At 46.7% G+C, this 17268-nt stretch overlaps 1 protein-coding gene across 5 annotated transcripts in view; it reads left to right on the top strand.

Annotated features, from left to right (window-relative positions):
• agbl5 (AGBL carboxypeptidase 5) overlaps positions 1 to 17268 on the top strand; it is a 64081-nt gene that overhangs the window by 6639 nt on the left and 40174 nt on the right. For all 5 annotated transcript variants that reach the window (XM_071412368.1, XM_071412369.1, XM_071412365.1 and 2 more), the window contains exons 5-8: positions 1378 to 1555; positions 2825 to 3003; positions 3340 to 3901; positions 11734 to 11903. In XM_071412368.1, the coding sequence (XP_071268469.1) occupies positions 1378 to 1555; positions 2825 to 3003; positions 3340 to 3901; positions 11734 to 11903 (1089 nt within the window). The remainder of the gene's footprint in view (positions 1 to 1377; positions 1556 to 2824; positions 3004 to 3339; positions 3902 to 11733; positions 11904 to 17268) is intronic.

The following is a 17268-nucleotide window of genomic DNA, read 5'->3' as shown; positions in this document are numbered from 1 at the left end:
GTGCCCTCGCCAATTCATTGATATATATGTTGAAGAGGGTGGGGCTCAAGCTACATCCCTGTCTCACCCCCCGGCCCTGTGGAAAGAAATGTGTTTTTTGCCAATTTTAACTGCACACTTGTTGTTTGTGTACATGGATTTTATAATGTCGTATGTTTTTCCCCCAACACCACTTTCCATCAATGTGTATAGCAGACCCTCATGTCAAACTGAGTCGAAGGCGTTTTTGAAATCAACAAAGCATGAGAAGGCTTTGCCTTTGTTTTGGTTTGTTCGTTTGTCAATTAGGGTGTGCAGGGTGAATACGTGGTCTGTCATACGGTAATTTTGTAAAAATACAATTTGACATTTGCTCAGTACATTGTTTTCACTGAGGAAATGTACGAGTCTGCTGTTAATGATAATGCAGAGGATTTTCCCAAGGTTGCTGTTGACGTATATCCCACGGTAGTTATTGGGGTCAAATTTGTCTCCACTTTTGTGGATTGGGGTGATCAGTCCTTGCTTCCAAATATTGGGGAAGATGCCAGAGCTGAGGATGATGTTAAAGAGTTTAAGTATAGCCAATTAGAATTTGTAGTCTGTATATTCATCTCTCTCTCCTCTCCCTCTCTCTCCTATCCCTCTCTCTTCCCTCTCTCCTCTCCCTCCCTTCTCTCCCTCTCCCTTCTCTCCCTCCTCTCCCTCTCTCTTCTCTCCCTCTCCCTCCTCTCCCTCCCTCTCTCTCCTCTCTCTCCTCTCTCTCCCCTCTCTCCTCTCCCTCCCTCTCTCTCCTCTTTCCTCCCTCTCCCTCCCTCTCTCTCTCCTCTCTCTCCCCTCTCTCCTCTCTCTCCCCTCTCTCCTCTCCCTCCTCTCTCTCTCTCTTTCCTCCCTCTCTCCCTCCTCTCCCTCCTCTCTCTCTCTCTCCTCTCCCTCTCTTCTCTCCCTCTCCCTTCTCTCCCTCCTCTCCCTCTCTCTTCTCTCCCTCCTCTCTCTCCTCTCTCTCCCCTCTCTCCCCTCTCTCCTCTCCCTCCCTCTCTCTCCTCTTTCCTCCCTCTCCCTCTCTCTCTCTCTCTCCTCTCTCTCCTCTCTCTCCCCTCTCTCCTCTCTCTCCCCTCTCTCCTCTCTCTCCCCTCTCTCCTCTCCCTCCTCTCTCTCTCTCTCTCTCTCTCCCTCCCTCCTCTCCCTCCTCTCCCTCCTCTCTCTCTCTCTCTCTCTGTCTCTCTCCTCTCCCTCTCTCTCTCCTCTCCCTCCCCTCTCTCCTCTCCCTCCCCTCTCTCCTCTCTCTCCTCTCTCTCCCCTCTCTCCTCTCTCTCCCCTCTCCCTCCCTCTCTCTCCTCTCTCTCCCCTCTCTCCTCTCTCTCTCCTCTCCCTCCCTCTCTCTCTCCTCCCCTCCAGTTGTGGTGACAGTGTATACTTCCACAGGGAGGTGTTGTGTCATTCTCTGGATGGTAACAGAGTGGATCTGCTGACGGTCACCAGCTGTCTGGGCATGCAGGAAGAGAGAGAACACCGCCTGGACAAACTGTTTCCTGATGCAGAGACCCCACGACCTCATCGCTTCACTGGCAAACAGGTAACACACCCGCACACAGTCACGTACACAGTCACGTACACAGTCACGTACACAGTCACGCACACAGTCACGCACACAGTCACGCACACGCACACAGTCACGCACACAGTCACGTACACGCACACAGTCACGCACACAGTCACGCACACAGTCACGCACACAGTCACGCACACAGTCACGCACACAGTCACGTACACAGTCACGCACACAGTCACGTACACAGTCACGCACACAGTCACGTACCCGCACACAGTCACGCACACAGTCACGTACCCGCACACAGTCACGCACACAGTCACGTACCCGCACATAGTCACGCACACAGTCACGCACACAGTCACGTACACAGTCACGCACACAGTCACGTACCCGCACACAGTCACGTACACAGTCACGTACCCGCACACAGTCACGTACCCGCACACAGTCACGTACACAGTCACGTACCCGCACACAGTCACGCACACAGTCACGCACACAGTCACGTACACAGTCACGCACACAGTCACGTACCCGCACACAGTCACGTACCCGCACACAGTCACGTACCCGCACACAGTCACGCACACAGTCACGTACCCGCACACAGTCACGTACCCGCACACAGTCACGCACACAGTCACGCACACAGTCACGCACACGCACACAGTCACGCACACAGTCACGTACACGCACACAGTCACGCACACAGTCACGCACACAGTCACGCACACGCACACAGTCACGCACACAGTCACGTACACGCACACAGTCACGCACACAGTCACGTACACGCACACAGTCACGCACACAGTCACGTACACGCACACAGTCACGCACACAGTCACGTACACGCACACAGTCATGTACACGCACACAGTCACGCACACAGTCACACACACGCACACAGTCACGCACACAGTCACGTACACAGTCACGCACACAGTCACATACACAGTCACGCACACAGTCACGTACACGCACACAGTCACGCACACAGTCACGTACACGCACACAGTCACGCACACAGTCACGTACACGCACACAGTCACGCACACAGTCACGTACACGCACACAGTCACGCACACAGTCACGCACACAGTCACGTACACGCACACAGTCACGCACACAGTCACGTACACGCACACAGTCATGTACACGCACACAGTCACGCACACAGTCACACACACGCACACAGTCACGCACACAGTCACGCACACACACCCTGACCACAGGGTGATGTTTAATCAGTAAGGTATAGTCTATTGATAATAATGTGTGTGTGTGTAGGTGTTTTTCCTCAGTAGTCGTGTCCACCCGGGGGAGACGCCGTCGTCGTTTGTCTTTAAAGGCTTTTTAAACTTCATCCTGCGTCATGACGACCCCAGAGCTCACACACTCCGCAACATGTTTGTCTTCAAACTCATCCCCATGCTGAACCCGGACGGGGTGGTACGCGGACACTACAGGTACACACGCACACACACTCAACATATCCTGTTGTTTTTTGGATGAAAATTTTATAAAATTTCCCTCTCACTCTCCCTCTCTCAATGTCTCCCCCTCTCTCTGTCTCCCCCTCTCTCTGTCTCCCTCTCTCTCTGTCTCCCTCTCTCTCTGTCTCCCTCTCTCTCTGTCTCCCTCTCTCTCTCTGTCTCTCTCTCTCTCTCTCTGTCTCCCTCTCTCTCTCTCTCTGTCTCCCTCTCTCTCTCTCTGTCTCCCTCTCTCAATGTCTCCCCCTCTCTCTGGCTCCCTCTCTCTCTGTCTCCCCCTCTCACTGTCTCTCTCTCTGTCTCCCTCCCCAGGACTGACTCTAGAGGGGTGAATCTGAACAGACAGTATATGAACCCTAGTCCTGATCTCCACCCCTCCATCTACGCTGCTAAAACACTGCTTCTCTACCACCACACACACAACCGTACCACACACACACACTCCAACACGCACTCTAACACACACACCTACAACCCACCTCAAGCACCTCCCCTCAGCACCAAACCCACCAATCAGAGCCCTGCCCCACCCCTCACCCCTCTGGAACTCAGCCTCAACCAACGGAACGCTGATAAAGACTCTAACCCCGCCCCCTCAGAGATCGCCATGGTTATGGAGGAGATCGCCTGGGTAACCATGGAGACCGGGAAGAGGGAGGGGCAGGGGGATGAAAGGTGCTGTGAAGACGAGAATGATTCGCAGAGCGTCTCAGAGTCCACGCCCACATCAGTACCTCTGGAGATGTCAGTCGCAGCCGGGGAACCAATCCCTGCGCAGGAGGGGGGAGTGGCCTATTACGTGGACCTGCATGGCCACGCTTCCAAACGCGGCTGCTTCATGTACGGCAACAGCCTATCAGACGAAAACCAGCAGGTGAGAGAGAGAGGGAGGGAGACTTGGGGAGAGAGAGGGAGGGAGACTTGGGGAGATAGCTGGGGAGAGGGACACTTGGGGAGAGAGCTGGGGAGAGGGGGAGACTTGGGGAGATAGCTGGGGAGACTTGGGGAGACTTGGGGAGAGGGGGAGACTTGGGGAGACTTGGGGAGACTTGGGGAGAGAGGGAGACTTGGGGAGAGAGGGAGACTTGGGGAGACTTGGGGAGAGAGGGAGACTTGGGGAGACTTGGGGAGAGAGGGAGACTTGGGGAGAGAGCTGGGGAGAGGGGGAGACTTGGGGAGACTTGGGGAGAGAGGGAGACTTGGGGAGAGAGGGAGACTTGGGGAGACTTGGGGAGAGAGGGAGACTTGGGGAGAGAGCTGGGGAGAGGGGGAGACTTGGGGAGAGAGGGAGACTTGGGGAGAGAGGGAGACTTGGGGAGAGAGGGAGACTTGGGGAGAGAGCTGGGGAGAGGGGGAGACTTGGGGAGAGAGGGACTTGGAGAGGGGGACTTGGGAGAATGTAGAGTAGAGGGAAATTGCAGTTTCTCTACATAGGTAAAGAAAGGTTGCCACATTTGGTAGAATTTGACAGAAGAACCCCGTAGGGTATTTTTTATCTTCTCCAATTGAATAAAGTGTAAGACATTTTTAATCCACACGAGGAGAGGGAGACATGGAGGCTGGGGAGAGGGAAAGGGAGACATGGAGGCTGGGGAGAGGGAAAGGGAGACATGGAGGCTGGGGAGGGGGAGAGGGAGGCTGGGGAGAGGGAGCTGGGGAGGGGGAGAGGGAGACATGGAGGCTGGGGAGGTGGAGAGGGAGACATGGAGGCTGGGGAGAGGGAGCTGGGGAGGGGGAGAGGGAGACATGGAGGCTGGGGAGGTGGAGAGGGAGACATGGAGGCTGGGGAGAGGGAGAGGGAGCTGGGGACGGGGAGAGGAAGACATGGAGGCTGGGGAGAGGGAGGCTGGGGAGGGGGAGAGGGAGGCTGGGGAGAGGGAGCTGGGGAGAGGGAGACATGGAGGTTGGGGAGAGGGAGCTGGGGAGAGGGAGACATGGAGGCTGGGGAGAGGGAGCTGGGGAGGGGGAGAGGGAGACATGGAGGCTGGGGAGGGGGAGAGGGAGACATGGAGAGTGGGGAGGTGGAGAGGGAGACATGGAGGCTGGGGAGAGGGAGAGGGAGCTGGGGAGAGGGAGACATGGAGGCTGGGGAGAGGGAGGCTGGGGAGAGGGAGGCTGGGGAGAGGGAGAGGGAGCTGGGGAGGGGGAGAGGGAGACATGGAGAGTGGGGAGAGGGAGACATGGAGAGTGGGGAGGTGGAGAGTGAGACATGGAGGCTGGGGAGAGGGAGACATGGAGGCTGGGGAGAGGGAGCTGGGGAGGGGGAGAGGGAGACATGGAGGCTGGGGAGAGGGAGACATGGAGGCTGGGGAGGGGGAGAGGGAGACATGGAGGCTGGGGAGGGGGAGACATGGAGGCTGGGGAGAGGGAGGGAGACATGGAGGCTGGGGAGAGGGAGACATGGAGGCTGGGGAGGGGGAGCTGAGGAGGGGGAGAGGGAGACATGGAGGCTGGGGAGAGGGAGACATGGAGGCTGGGGAGAGGGAGGGAGACATGGAGGCTGGGGAGAGGGAGACATGGAGGCTGGGGAGGGGGAGCTGAGGAGGGGGAGAGGGAGACATGGAGGCTGGGGAGAGGGAGACATGGAGGCTGGGGAGAGGGAGGGAGACATGGAGGCTGGGGAGAGGGAGACATGGAGGCTGGGGAGGGGGAGCTGAGGAGGGGGAGAGGGAGACATGGAGGCTGGGGAGAGGGAGCTGGGGAGGGGGAGAGGGAGCTGGGGAGAGGGAGACATGGAGGTTGGGGAGAGGGAGCTGGGGAGGGAGACATGGAGGCTGGGGAGAGGGAGAGGGAGGGGAAGAGGGAGACATGGAGAGTGGGGAGAGGGAGGCTGGGGAGAGGGAGCTGGGGAGAGGGAGATTTACACAGAAGTAAAATAAAAGGCTACAAAGCCAGATGTGTATTTTGGTAGTGTTATAGTATCAGGTGTTACCCCAAATAATGATGTTATGGCGGTAGGACCAAAACACCTGTAATACTTTAGACATGGTATCAGAGATGGCCGACCAATAGTTACGTAGAGGAGAACAGGACCAACACACCTGTATCAGTGAAGCAGGAGCTTGCCGACCCTGTCGGAACCAGGGTGGACATCAGGATAGATGTTAGAAAGCCTGAGTTTAGACCAGTGACTGGGGTGGAGGATGATGCATTGGATCAAACCATGTTTGGCTCAAATAGAAGAGGAGTGGACACGGTGCAGAATATCTTCCCATGTCTTCCCATCAGTAAACCTATCACCTAGAACCTGTACCAACAAGGTTTTAATAGCTGCTAATGAGGGATTCTGATAGCTGCTAATGGGGGATTCTGATAGCTGCTAATGAGGGATTCTGATAGCTGCTAATGGGGGATTCTGATAGCTGCTAATGAGGGATTCTGATAGCTGCTAATGAAGGATTCTGATAGCTGCTAATGAAGGATTCTAATGAAGGATTCTAATGAAGGATTCTGATAGCTGCTAATGAAGGATTCTGATAGCTGCTAATGAAGGATTCTAATGAAGGATTCTGATAGCTGCTAATGGGGGATTCTGATAGCTGCTAATGAGGGATTCTGATAGCTGCTAATGAAGGATTCTGATAGCTGCTAATGAGGGATTCTGATAGCTGCTAATGAGGGATTCTGATAGCTGCTAATGAAGGATTCTGATAGCTGCTAATGAGGGATTCTGATAGCTGCTAATGAAGGATTCTGATAGCTGCTAATGAAGGATTCTGATAGCTGCTAATGAAGGATTCTAATGAAGGATTCTGATAGCTGCTAATGAAGGATTCTGATAGCTGCTAATGAAGGATTCTAATGAAGGATTCTGATAGCTGCTAATGAGGGATTCTGATAGCTGCTAATGAAGGATTCTGATAGCTGCTAATGAAGGATTCTAATGAAGGATTCTAATAGCTGCTAATGAAGGATTCTGATAGCTGCTAATGAAGGATTCTAATGAAGGATTCTGATAGCTGCTAATGAGGGATTCAGATAGCTGCTAATGAAGGATTCTAATAGCTGCTAATGAGGGATTCTAATGAAGGATTCTAATAGCTGCTAATGAGGGATTCTGATAGCTGCTAATGAAGGATTCTAATGAAGGATTCTAATAGCTGCTAATGAAGGATTCTGATAGCTGCTAATGAAGGATTCTAATGAAGGATTCTGATAGCTGCTAATGAGGGATTCTGATAGCTGCTAATGAAGGATTCTAACCTGTTTAGGCCAGGGGTGCCGCTAGCGGCACTCGTCCCACATTCCACTGAAAAGGCAGAGCGGCAAATTAAAAAAAAACATTTTTTTTAAATATTTAACTTTCACACATTAACAAGTCCAATACAGCATATGAAAGGCAGACATCTTGTGAATCTAACCAACATGTCCGATTTTTAAAATGTTTTACAGGGAAGACAAAATATGTAAATCTATTAGCTAACCACGTCAGCAAAAGAGAGCACTTTTCTAACTCCATCAGTTTTTTACTCCGTCACTAGCTATCACTAATTCGACCAAATGAAGATATATATAGCCACTAACCAAGAAACAACTTCATAAGATCACAGTCTGATAACATATTTATTGTATAGCATATGTTTTTTTTGAAAAATGTGGTATTTGTGGTATAAATCATAAATTACATTTCAGCTACAATCAGAAAGCAGCCATAACATTTACAGACACCAACATCAAATACCTAATTACTCCTCATAAAACATTTCTGAGAAATACATACTGTGCAGCAATTGAAAAACAGGATTCTTGTGATTCCAGACAATATTTCCGATTTATTAAATGTTTTACATCGAAAACTAAATGTAGCGCTAAATTAGCATAGCCACGCCAGACAGACACACTTGGGCGCGCGCGACCAGTTGACATGCACGACAGATATATGAAATAACATTATAAATTTGGTCTTACTTTGGCTGATCTTTCATCAGAATGTTGATCAAGTTGTCCTTAGTCCAGAAGAGTCGTTCAATCCATTCAGAATGGCAACTTTCCATCTTCATTTAGCAGGGGTACTCGTCGAGTGGCACGGATCTCTCCAACGTAAACAAAGTAAACATTACGGAACACGGCAAAACTCCCGAAAAAATTCAAATAATCTGATTAAACTATATTGAAAAAACATACATTACGATGACATGGTCTCATTTATCAAATCAAATCCGAGCTGGAGATAGTTCACATCCGAAACGGCAGCAAAACAAAACATGATATCTCTCCCAAGTCGCGCGCTTCTGACTTCCTGAAATTGACGGTCACGTCAAAGAAATAGGTCTTATTTCACGTCAAAACAAGATAAACGCAAGATTTCTCCTCTGACGTCCTCTTGACACCCAGAGGAAGGCGTACGAGGTGTGTTTCGGGTCATAAGTGGCATGACCATGTATAGGCAGAGCGTTGAAGCGAGCATAAACATCTTGCATTTTACTTCCTGGTCGGGGAAAGTGCTGCCAAAGGACTTGTGTTCCACTCAGAGAAAAAATTTAAACGGTTTTAGAAACTAGAGACTCTTTTCTATCCAATACTATTAACAATATGCATATTGTAAGAGCAGAAATTGATTAAAAGGCCGTTTGAAAATTTGCACATATTTTCCAGTTTTTCCAATTCGCCCCCTATAGCCCAAACAGGCTAATGAAGGATTCTAATAGCTGCTAATGAGGGATTCTGATAGCTGCTAATGAAGGATTCTAATGAAGGATTCTGATAGCTGCTAATGAAGGATTCTGATAGCTGCTAATGAAGGATTCCTGTTGTATTCGGCGCATGTGACAAATAAAATGTGATTTGATTTGAAGAATGATCAAAGGAAACAGGATGCAGCTGAGCTCAATTTCAAGTCTCATAGCAAAGGGTCTGAATACCTTTGTAAATAAGGTTTTTCTGTTTTTTAATACATTTGCTATGAGAATTTCTAAATACCTGTTGAAGAGGTAACAATGTACTGTATAAGAAGTAATAGCCTATACTGTTGGGGATGGTGTGAAAAATGCTTCAGTGGGAGGGGCCATAGGAAGAGTGAGGAATTGAGAGGTCATGTCACGGACAAAGCTGCACACTTGTAAATATCTAAAGTGATGACTATTTGGTGGAATTCAGCTGAGAGTTGTTGTAACGATGCAAACGTGACGTCAACGTAACAAAATGTGGAAAAAGTCAAGGGGTGTGAATCCTTTCCGAATGCACTGCATACATTGAAAGAGGTAGGAGAATTTAGGACAGGTATTCGTTTTAAACAAATTAATTCCACCAGCTAAAGATAGGGGGTGTAGTGACCATCGTTCGATGTCGTCTCTTAGCACTCCCGTTATATGTAGGTTGGATCTAAATGCAATCGTGAGGAGCTCGACGTTGATGGCAAAAATCAAGGGAGACATTAGACAACCCTGTCTAGTGCCTCTGAAGAGAGGGAATTAGTCTGAGTGGGTGTTATTCATTCTGACAGATGGAAGTGTATAGTAACTTGATCCAAGCAATGCATTTTTCTAAGGTATGAAAAAGGTACCCCCACTCCACTCTATCAGAAGCCTTTTTAGCATCTAGAGAGATTAGAATCTCTGGGAGTTTTGAGATAGAGGGATTATACATAACATTAAAGAGTCGTCTGATATTTGAGAAAGAATGTGTATTTTTTGTAAAAACCTGCCTGGTCAGAGGAAATCAAAGATGTTAAAACCAACTCCAAACGCATAGCTAATAGTTTAGCTAGGGATAGCACGCTTTTTCTTTTTCAATTTTCGCCTAAATGACATAATCCAAATCGAACTGCCTGAAGCTCAGGCCCTGAAGCAAGGATATGCATATTCTTGGTACCATTTGAAAGGAAACACTTTGAAGTTTGTGGAAATGTGAATTTAATGTAGGAGAATATAAAACAATAGATCTGGTGGGAGAAAATATAAAGAAAAAACCAACCAGTCTTTTTCTACCACCATCTTTGAAAAGCAAGAGAAAGGTCATAGTTGAAGCCATCACTCTGGTTGTAATTCCGATAGTGTCCACAAGATGGCAGCAGTGTATGTGCAAAGTTTCAGATGGATTACTTGAAAAATGAGTGGACAACAAGACTCAGTGTGAAGTCCCCAGGTACATTTGAGCAAATCGTGAAGCAGACATTCGCATTCATATATTATTTTTTTCTGCAAGAATGTCGTCAAATCTGTATACTTGGACTTTGATTTAGCTTTCCAAGTATTAGTAGCCATAATATAAGTTCAACATTTGCAAAACAACCAGACTTCATAACTGAAGTTGATTGATGTTGTTAGTAGCTATAAAAACATAAATCTGAGCAGTCAGAAAGTTGACAACTTTCATCAGACCGCAAGCGAGTATTAAAACGCCAAGGTAAACGAGGCTCAGTCCCACCACCAACTGATAGCTCTAAAGTCAGGGGGCGTGATCGGATATGACTATGGAGTTGCATGAGCGTACAGAGGAAAGAAGTATGTTGTCTAGGAAGAAGTCGTCAACACTGATGGACACGGGAGAAAAATCCCTACTAGTTGGATTGAAAGTACACCAGGGGTTAGGGTAAGGGTTAGGGTTAGGGTAAGGGTTAGGGTTAGTTACTGTAACGGCAAACTGTTCAAGAAAAGTTTGGATAACCTTAGAATGTGTGCTACTTTTGTTGGAGGAACAATCCAAAGTAGGATTAAGCCAGCAATTAAAATCGCCTCCCTAGATTAATGTGTGAGGTCATATCTGGAAGTGAAGACAAAGGCATGGTAAAAAAAAAAATCGTCATCCCATTTTGGCACATAGATATTGGTAAGGATCAATGGAGTATTATAGATTCTGTCAGTGACAGTAATATATCTGACATTGGCATCTGAAATAACCTTGGAAGAAACAAAGGGCACCAATTTGTGTATCAGAATTTGCAGCTTCCCTCGATTTATTTTTGAAAAGTGGAGTGATGAAGTTGGCCTTTTCACAATCTAAAGTGATCTGAAACTCAGATGGGTCTCTGGTCAGAAAGCAATCTGATGCAAGATGGTGAAGTACTCTACTACTGGTTGGTTCAAACCTTTACAGTTCCAACTAGACAATGTCCTCCCTGCCCTATTACATTAGCTTGTTGGTTCAAACCTTTACAGTTCCAACTAGACAATGTCCTCCCTGCCCTATTACATTAGCTTGTTGAGTCCTTTGGAAGAAGAGGAATTGAGTGTAGCCTTTTAAATGTAAGTGGAAGACTGAACTTGACAAACAAGAAATAACAAACCAAAAAACCTTTGAACTACCTCCCACCCGCCGAAGCGTCATTCAAGGCAAGCGAAACTGTCAGGAGCAGAAAAATATGCCCGCCTCTCCAGTTGGTAGCTCGTTCAGGAAAATCCAAGGCTTTGCTGCGGCCTAGTTCAGCAATCTTCCATTCAGCAATTCACAGCCATTATTAACGTTTGGAAGAGCCAAGAGATATGTAACTATGTAAACAGTACTTAGTAAAGTGAAATTAATTAAACAATAAATGAAACTGTGCTCTAAATTAAATAAAGTCTGTCACAACTTGGCGGAGCTCCGGGAAACGTCATTCGTGCCCCCGGAAATCCCCTACATGGTCTTGTTTGATACCTTAATGCTGGTGTGTGTGTGTGTGTGTGTGTGTGTGTGTGTGTGTGTGTGTGTGTGTGTGTGTGTGTGTGTGTGTGTGTGTGTGTGTGTGTGTGTGTGTGTGTGTGTGTGTGTGTGTGTGTTCGCGTGTAGGTGGAGAACATGTTGTACCCTAAGCTGATAGCTGTGAACTCCGCCCACTTTGACTTCCATGGTTGTAACTTCTCCGAGAAGAACATGTACGCCCGCGACAAGAGAGACGGCCAGAGCAAAGAGGGCAGCGGACGCGTGGCCATGCACAAAGCTATAGGACTACTACACAGGTAATATCACTACGCACAAAGCTATAGGACTACTACACAGGTAATATCACTACGCACAAAGCTATAGGACTACTACACAGGTAATATCACTACGCACAAAGCTATAGGACTACTACACAGGTAATATCACTACGCACAAAGCTATAGGACTACTACACAGGTAATATCACTACGCACAAAGCTATAGGACTACTAGGTAATATCACTACACACAAAGCTATAGGACTACTACACAGGTAATATCACTACGCACAAAGCTATAGGACTACTACACAGGTAATATCACTACGCACAAAGCTATAGGACTACTAGGTAATATCACTACGCACAAAGCTATAGGACTACTAGGTAATATCACTACGCACAAAGCTATAGGACTACTACACAGGTAATATCACTACGCACAAAGCTATAGGACTACTACACAGGTAATATCACTACGCACAAAGCTATAGGACTACTACACAGGTAATATCACTACACACAAAGCTATAGGACTACTACACAGGTAATATCACTACGCACAAAGCTATAGGACTACTAGGTAATATCACTACGCACAAAGCTATAGGACTACTAGGTAATATCACTACGCACAAAGCTATAGGACTACTACACAGGTAATATCACTACGCACAAAGCTATAGGACTACTACACAGGTAATATCACTACGCACAAAGCTATAGGACTACTAGGTAATATCACTACGCACAAAGCTATAGGACTACTAGGTAATATCACTACGCACAAAGCTATAGGACTACTACACAGGTAATATCACTACGCACAAAGCTATAGGACTACTACACAGGTAATATCACTACGCACAAAGCTATAGGACTACTACACAGGTAATATCACTACGCACAAAGCTATAGGACTACTACACAGGTAATATCACTACACACAAAGCTATAGGACTACTACACAGGTAATATCACTACGCACAAAGCTATAGGACTACTAGGTAATATCACTACGCACAAAGCTATAGGACTACTAGGTAATATCACTACGCACAAAGCTATAGGACTACTACACAGGTAATATCACTACGCACAAAGCTATAGGACTACTACACAGGTAATATCACTACGCACAAAGCTATAGGACTAATACACAGGTAATATCACTACACACAAAGCTATAGGACTACTACACAGGTAATATCACTACGCACAAAGCTATAGGACTACTACACAGGTAATATCACTACGCACAATGCTGTAGGACTACTACACAGGTAATATCACTACGCACAAAGCTATAGGACTACTAGGTAATATCACTACACACAAAGCTATAGGACTACTACACATGTAATATCACTACGCACAAAGCTATAGGACTACTACACAGGTAATATCACTACGCACAAAGCTATAGGACTACTACACAGGTAATATCACTACGCACAAAGCTATAGGACTACTACACAGGTAATATCACTACGCACAAAGCTATAGGACTACTACACAGGTAATATCACTACGCACAAAGCTATAGGACTACTAGGTAATATCACTACGCACAAAGCTATAGGACTACTACACAGGTAATATCACTACGCACAAAGCTATAGGACTACTACACAGGTAATATCACTACGCACAAAGCTATAGGACTACTACACAGGTAATATCACTACGCACAAAGCTATAGGACTACTACACAGGTAATATCACTACGCACAAAGCTATAGGACTACTACACAGGTAATATCACTACGCACAAAGCTATAGGACTACTACACAGGTAATGTCACTATGCACAAAGCTATAGGACTACTACACAGGTAATATCACTATGCACAAAGCTATAGGACTACTACACAGGTAATATCACTACACACAAAGCTATAGGACTACTACACAGGTAATATCACTACGCACAAAGCTATAGGACTACTAGGTAATATCACTACGCACAAAGCTATAGGACTACTACACAGGTAATATCACTACGCACAAAGCTATAGGACTACTACACAGGTAATATCACTACACACAATGCTATAGGACTACTACACAGGTAATATCACTACGCACAAAGCTATAGGACTACTACACAGGTAATATCACTACACACAAAGCTATAGGACTACTACACAGGTAATATCACTACACACAAAGCTATAGGACTACTACACAGGTAATATCACTACACACAAAGCTATAGGACTACTACACAGGTAATATCACTACGCACAAAGCTATAGGACTACTACACAGGTAATATCACTACGCACAAAGCTATAGGACTACTACACAGGTAATATCACTACGCACAAAGCTATAGGACTACTACACAGGTAATATCACTACGCACAAAGCTATAGGACTACTACACAGGTAATATCACTACGCACAAAGCTATAGGACTACTACACAGGTAATATCACTACACACAAAGCTATAGGACTACTACACAGGTAATATCACTACACACAAAGCTATAGGACTACTACACAGGTAATATCACTACGCACAAAGCTATAGGACTACTACACAGGTAATATCACTACGCACAAAGCTATAGGACTACTACACAGGTAATATCACTACGCACAAAGCTATAGGACTACTACACAGGTAATATCACTACGCACAATGCTGTAGGACTACTACACAGGTAATATCACTACGCACAAAGCTATAGGACTACTAGGTAATATCACTACACACAAAGCTATAGGACTACTACACAGGTAATATCACTACGCACAAAGCTATAGGACTACTACACAGGTAATATCACTACGCACAAAGCTATAGGACTACTACACAGGTAATATCACTACGCACAAAGCTATAGGACTACTAGGTAATATCACTACGCACAAAGCTATAGGACTACTACACAGGTAATATCACTACGCACAAAGCTATAGGACTACTACACAGGTAATATCACTATGCACAAAGCTATAGGACTACTACACAGGTAATATCACTACACACAAAGCTATAGGACTACTACACAGGTAATATCACTACGCACAAAGCTATAGGACTACTACACAGGTAATATCACTACGCACAATGCTGTAGGACTACTACACAGGTAATATCACTACGCACAAAGCTATAGGACTACTAGGTAATATCACTACGCACAAAGCTATAGGACTACTACACAGGTAATATCACTACACACAAAGCTATAGGACTACTACACAGGTAATATCACTACGCACAAAGCTATAGGACTACTACACAGGTAATATCACTACGCACAAAGCTATAGGACTACTACACAGGTAATATCACTACGCACAAAGCTATAGGACTACTACACAGGTAATATCACTACACACAAAGCTATAGGACTACTACACAGGTAATATCACTACACACAATGCTATAGGACTACTACACAGGTAATATCACTACACACAAAGCTATAGGACTACTACACAGGTAATATCACTACACACAAAGCTATAGGACTACTACACAGGTAATATCAAAATCAAATCAAGTTTATTTTATATAGCCCTTCGTACATCAGCTAATATCTCGAAGTGCTGTACAGAAACCCAGCCTAAAACCCCAAACAGCAAGCAATGCAGTTGTAGAAGCACGGTGGCTGGGAAAAACTCCCTAGAAAGGCCAAAACCTAGGAAGAAACCTAGAGAGGAACCAGGCTATGAGGGGTGGCCAGTCCTCTTCTGGCTGTGCCGGGTGGAGATTATAACAGAACATGGCCAAGATGTTCATAAATGACCAGCATGGTCAAATAATAATCAGGAATAAATGTCAGTTGGCTTTTCATAGCCGATCATTAAGAGTTGAAAACAGCAGGTCTGGGACAGGTAGCACGTCCGGTGGACAGGTCAGGGTTCCATAACCGCAGGCAGAACAGTTGAAACTGGAACAGCAGCAAGGCCAGGTGGACTGGGGACAGCAAGGAGTCATCATGCCCGGTAGTCCTGACGCATGATCCTAGGGCTCAGGTCCTCCGAGAGAGAGAAAGAAAGAGAGTAGGAGAGAATTAGAGAGAGCATACTGAAATTCACACAGGACACTGGATAAGACAGGAGAAGTACTCCAGATATAACCAACTGACCCTAGCCCCCCGACACAAACTACTGCAGCATAAATACTGGAGGCTGAGACAGGAGGGGTCAGGAGACACTGTGGCCCCATCCGATGATACCCCCGGACAGGGCCAAACAGGAAGGATATAACCCCACCCACTTTGCCAAAGCACAGCCCCCACACCACTAGAGGGATATTTTCAACCACCAACTTACCATCCTGAGACAAGGCCGAGTATAGCCCACAAAGATCTCCACCACAGCACAAACCAAGGGGGGGCGCCAACCCAGACAGGAAGATCACGTCAGTAACTCAACCCACTCAAGTGACGCACCCCTCCCAGGGACGGCATGAAAGAGCACCAGTAAGCCAGTGACTCAGCCCCTGTAACAGGGTTAGAGGCAGAGAATCCCAGTGGAGGGGAACCGGCCAGGCAGAGACAGCAAGGGTGGTTCGTTGCTCCAGAGCCTTTCCATTCACCTTCACACTCCTGGGCCAGACTACACTCAATCAGATGAGTCTTCAGTAAAGACTTAAAGGTTAAACAGTGGCCTCTGGTAAGAAAAGGGGCGGCTGGTTATACTCTGTATCGGCAGGATAAACAGTGGCCTCTGGTAAGAAAAGGGGCGGCTGGTTATACTCTGTATCGGCAGGATAAAACAGTGGCCTCTGGTAAGAAAAGGGGCGGCTGGTTATACTCTGTATCGGCAGGATAAAACAGTGGCCTCTGGTAAGAAAAGGGGCGGCTGGTTATACGCTGTATCGGCAGGATAAAACAGTGGCCTCTGGTAAGAAAAGGGGCGACTCAATGAGCTGTATACCGCCATCAGCAAACAGGAAACCGCTCATCCAGAGGCGGCGCTCCTAGTAGCCGGGGACTTCAATGCAGGGAAACTCAAATCAGTTTTACCTATTTTCTATTATCATGTTACATGTGCAACCAGAGGGAAACAACTCTAGATCACCTGTACTCCACACAGAGACGTGTACAAAGCTCTCCCTCCCTCAGTCCTCCCTCCCTTACTTACTGGACAGTCGGAGCTAGAAACACAAGCATTTCGCTACACCCTCAATACCATCTGCTAAACATGTGAATGTGACAAATAACATTCGATTTGATTTGAGAGGTAACTCTGGGTCTTCCTTTCCTGTGGCGGTCCTCATGAGAGCCAGTTTCATCATAGCGCTAGATGGTTTTTACAACTGCACTTAAAGAAACTTTCAAAGTTCTTGAAATGTTCCGTATTGACTGACCTTCATGTCTTAAAGTAATGATGGACTGTCGTTTCTCTTTGCTTATTTGAGCTGTTCTTACCATAATATG

Source organism: Salvelinus alpinus, chromosome 8 (assembly GCF_045679555.1).
Source record: "Salvelinus alpinus chromosome 8, SLU_Salpinus.1, whole genome shotgun sequence".
NCBI lineage: Eukaryota > Metazoa > Chordata > Actinopteri > Salmoniformes > Salmonidae > Salvelinus > Salvelinus alpinus.
Note: the sequence above shows the minus strand (reverse complement) of the source record. Positions and strands in the feature narration are given on the sequence as shown.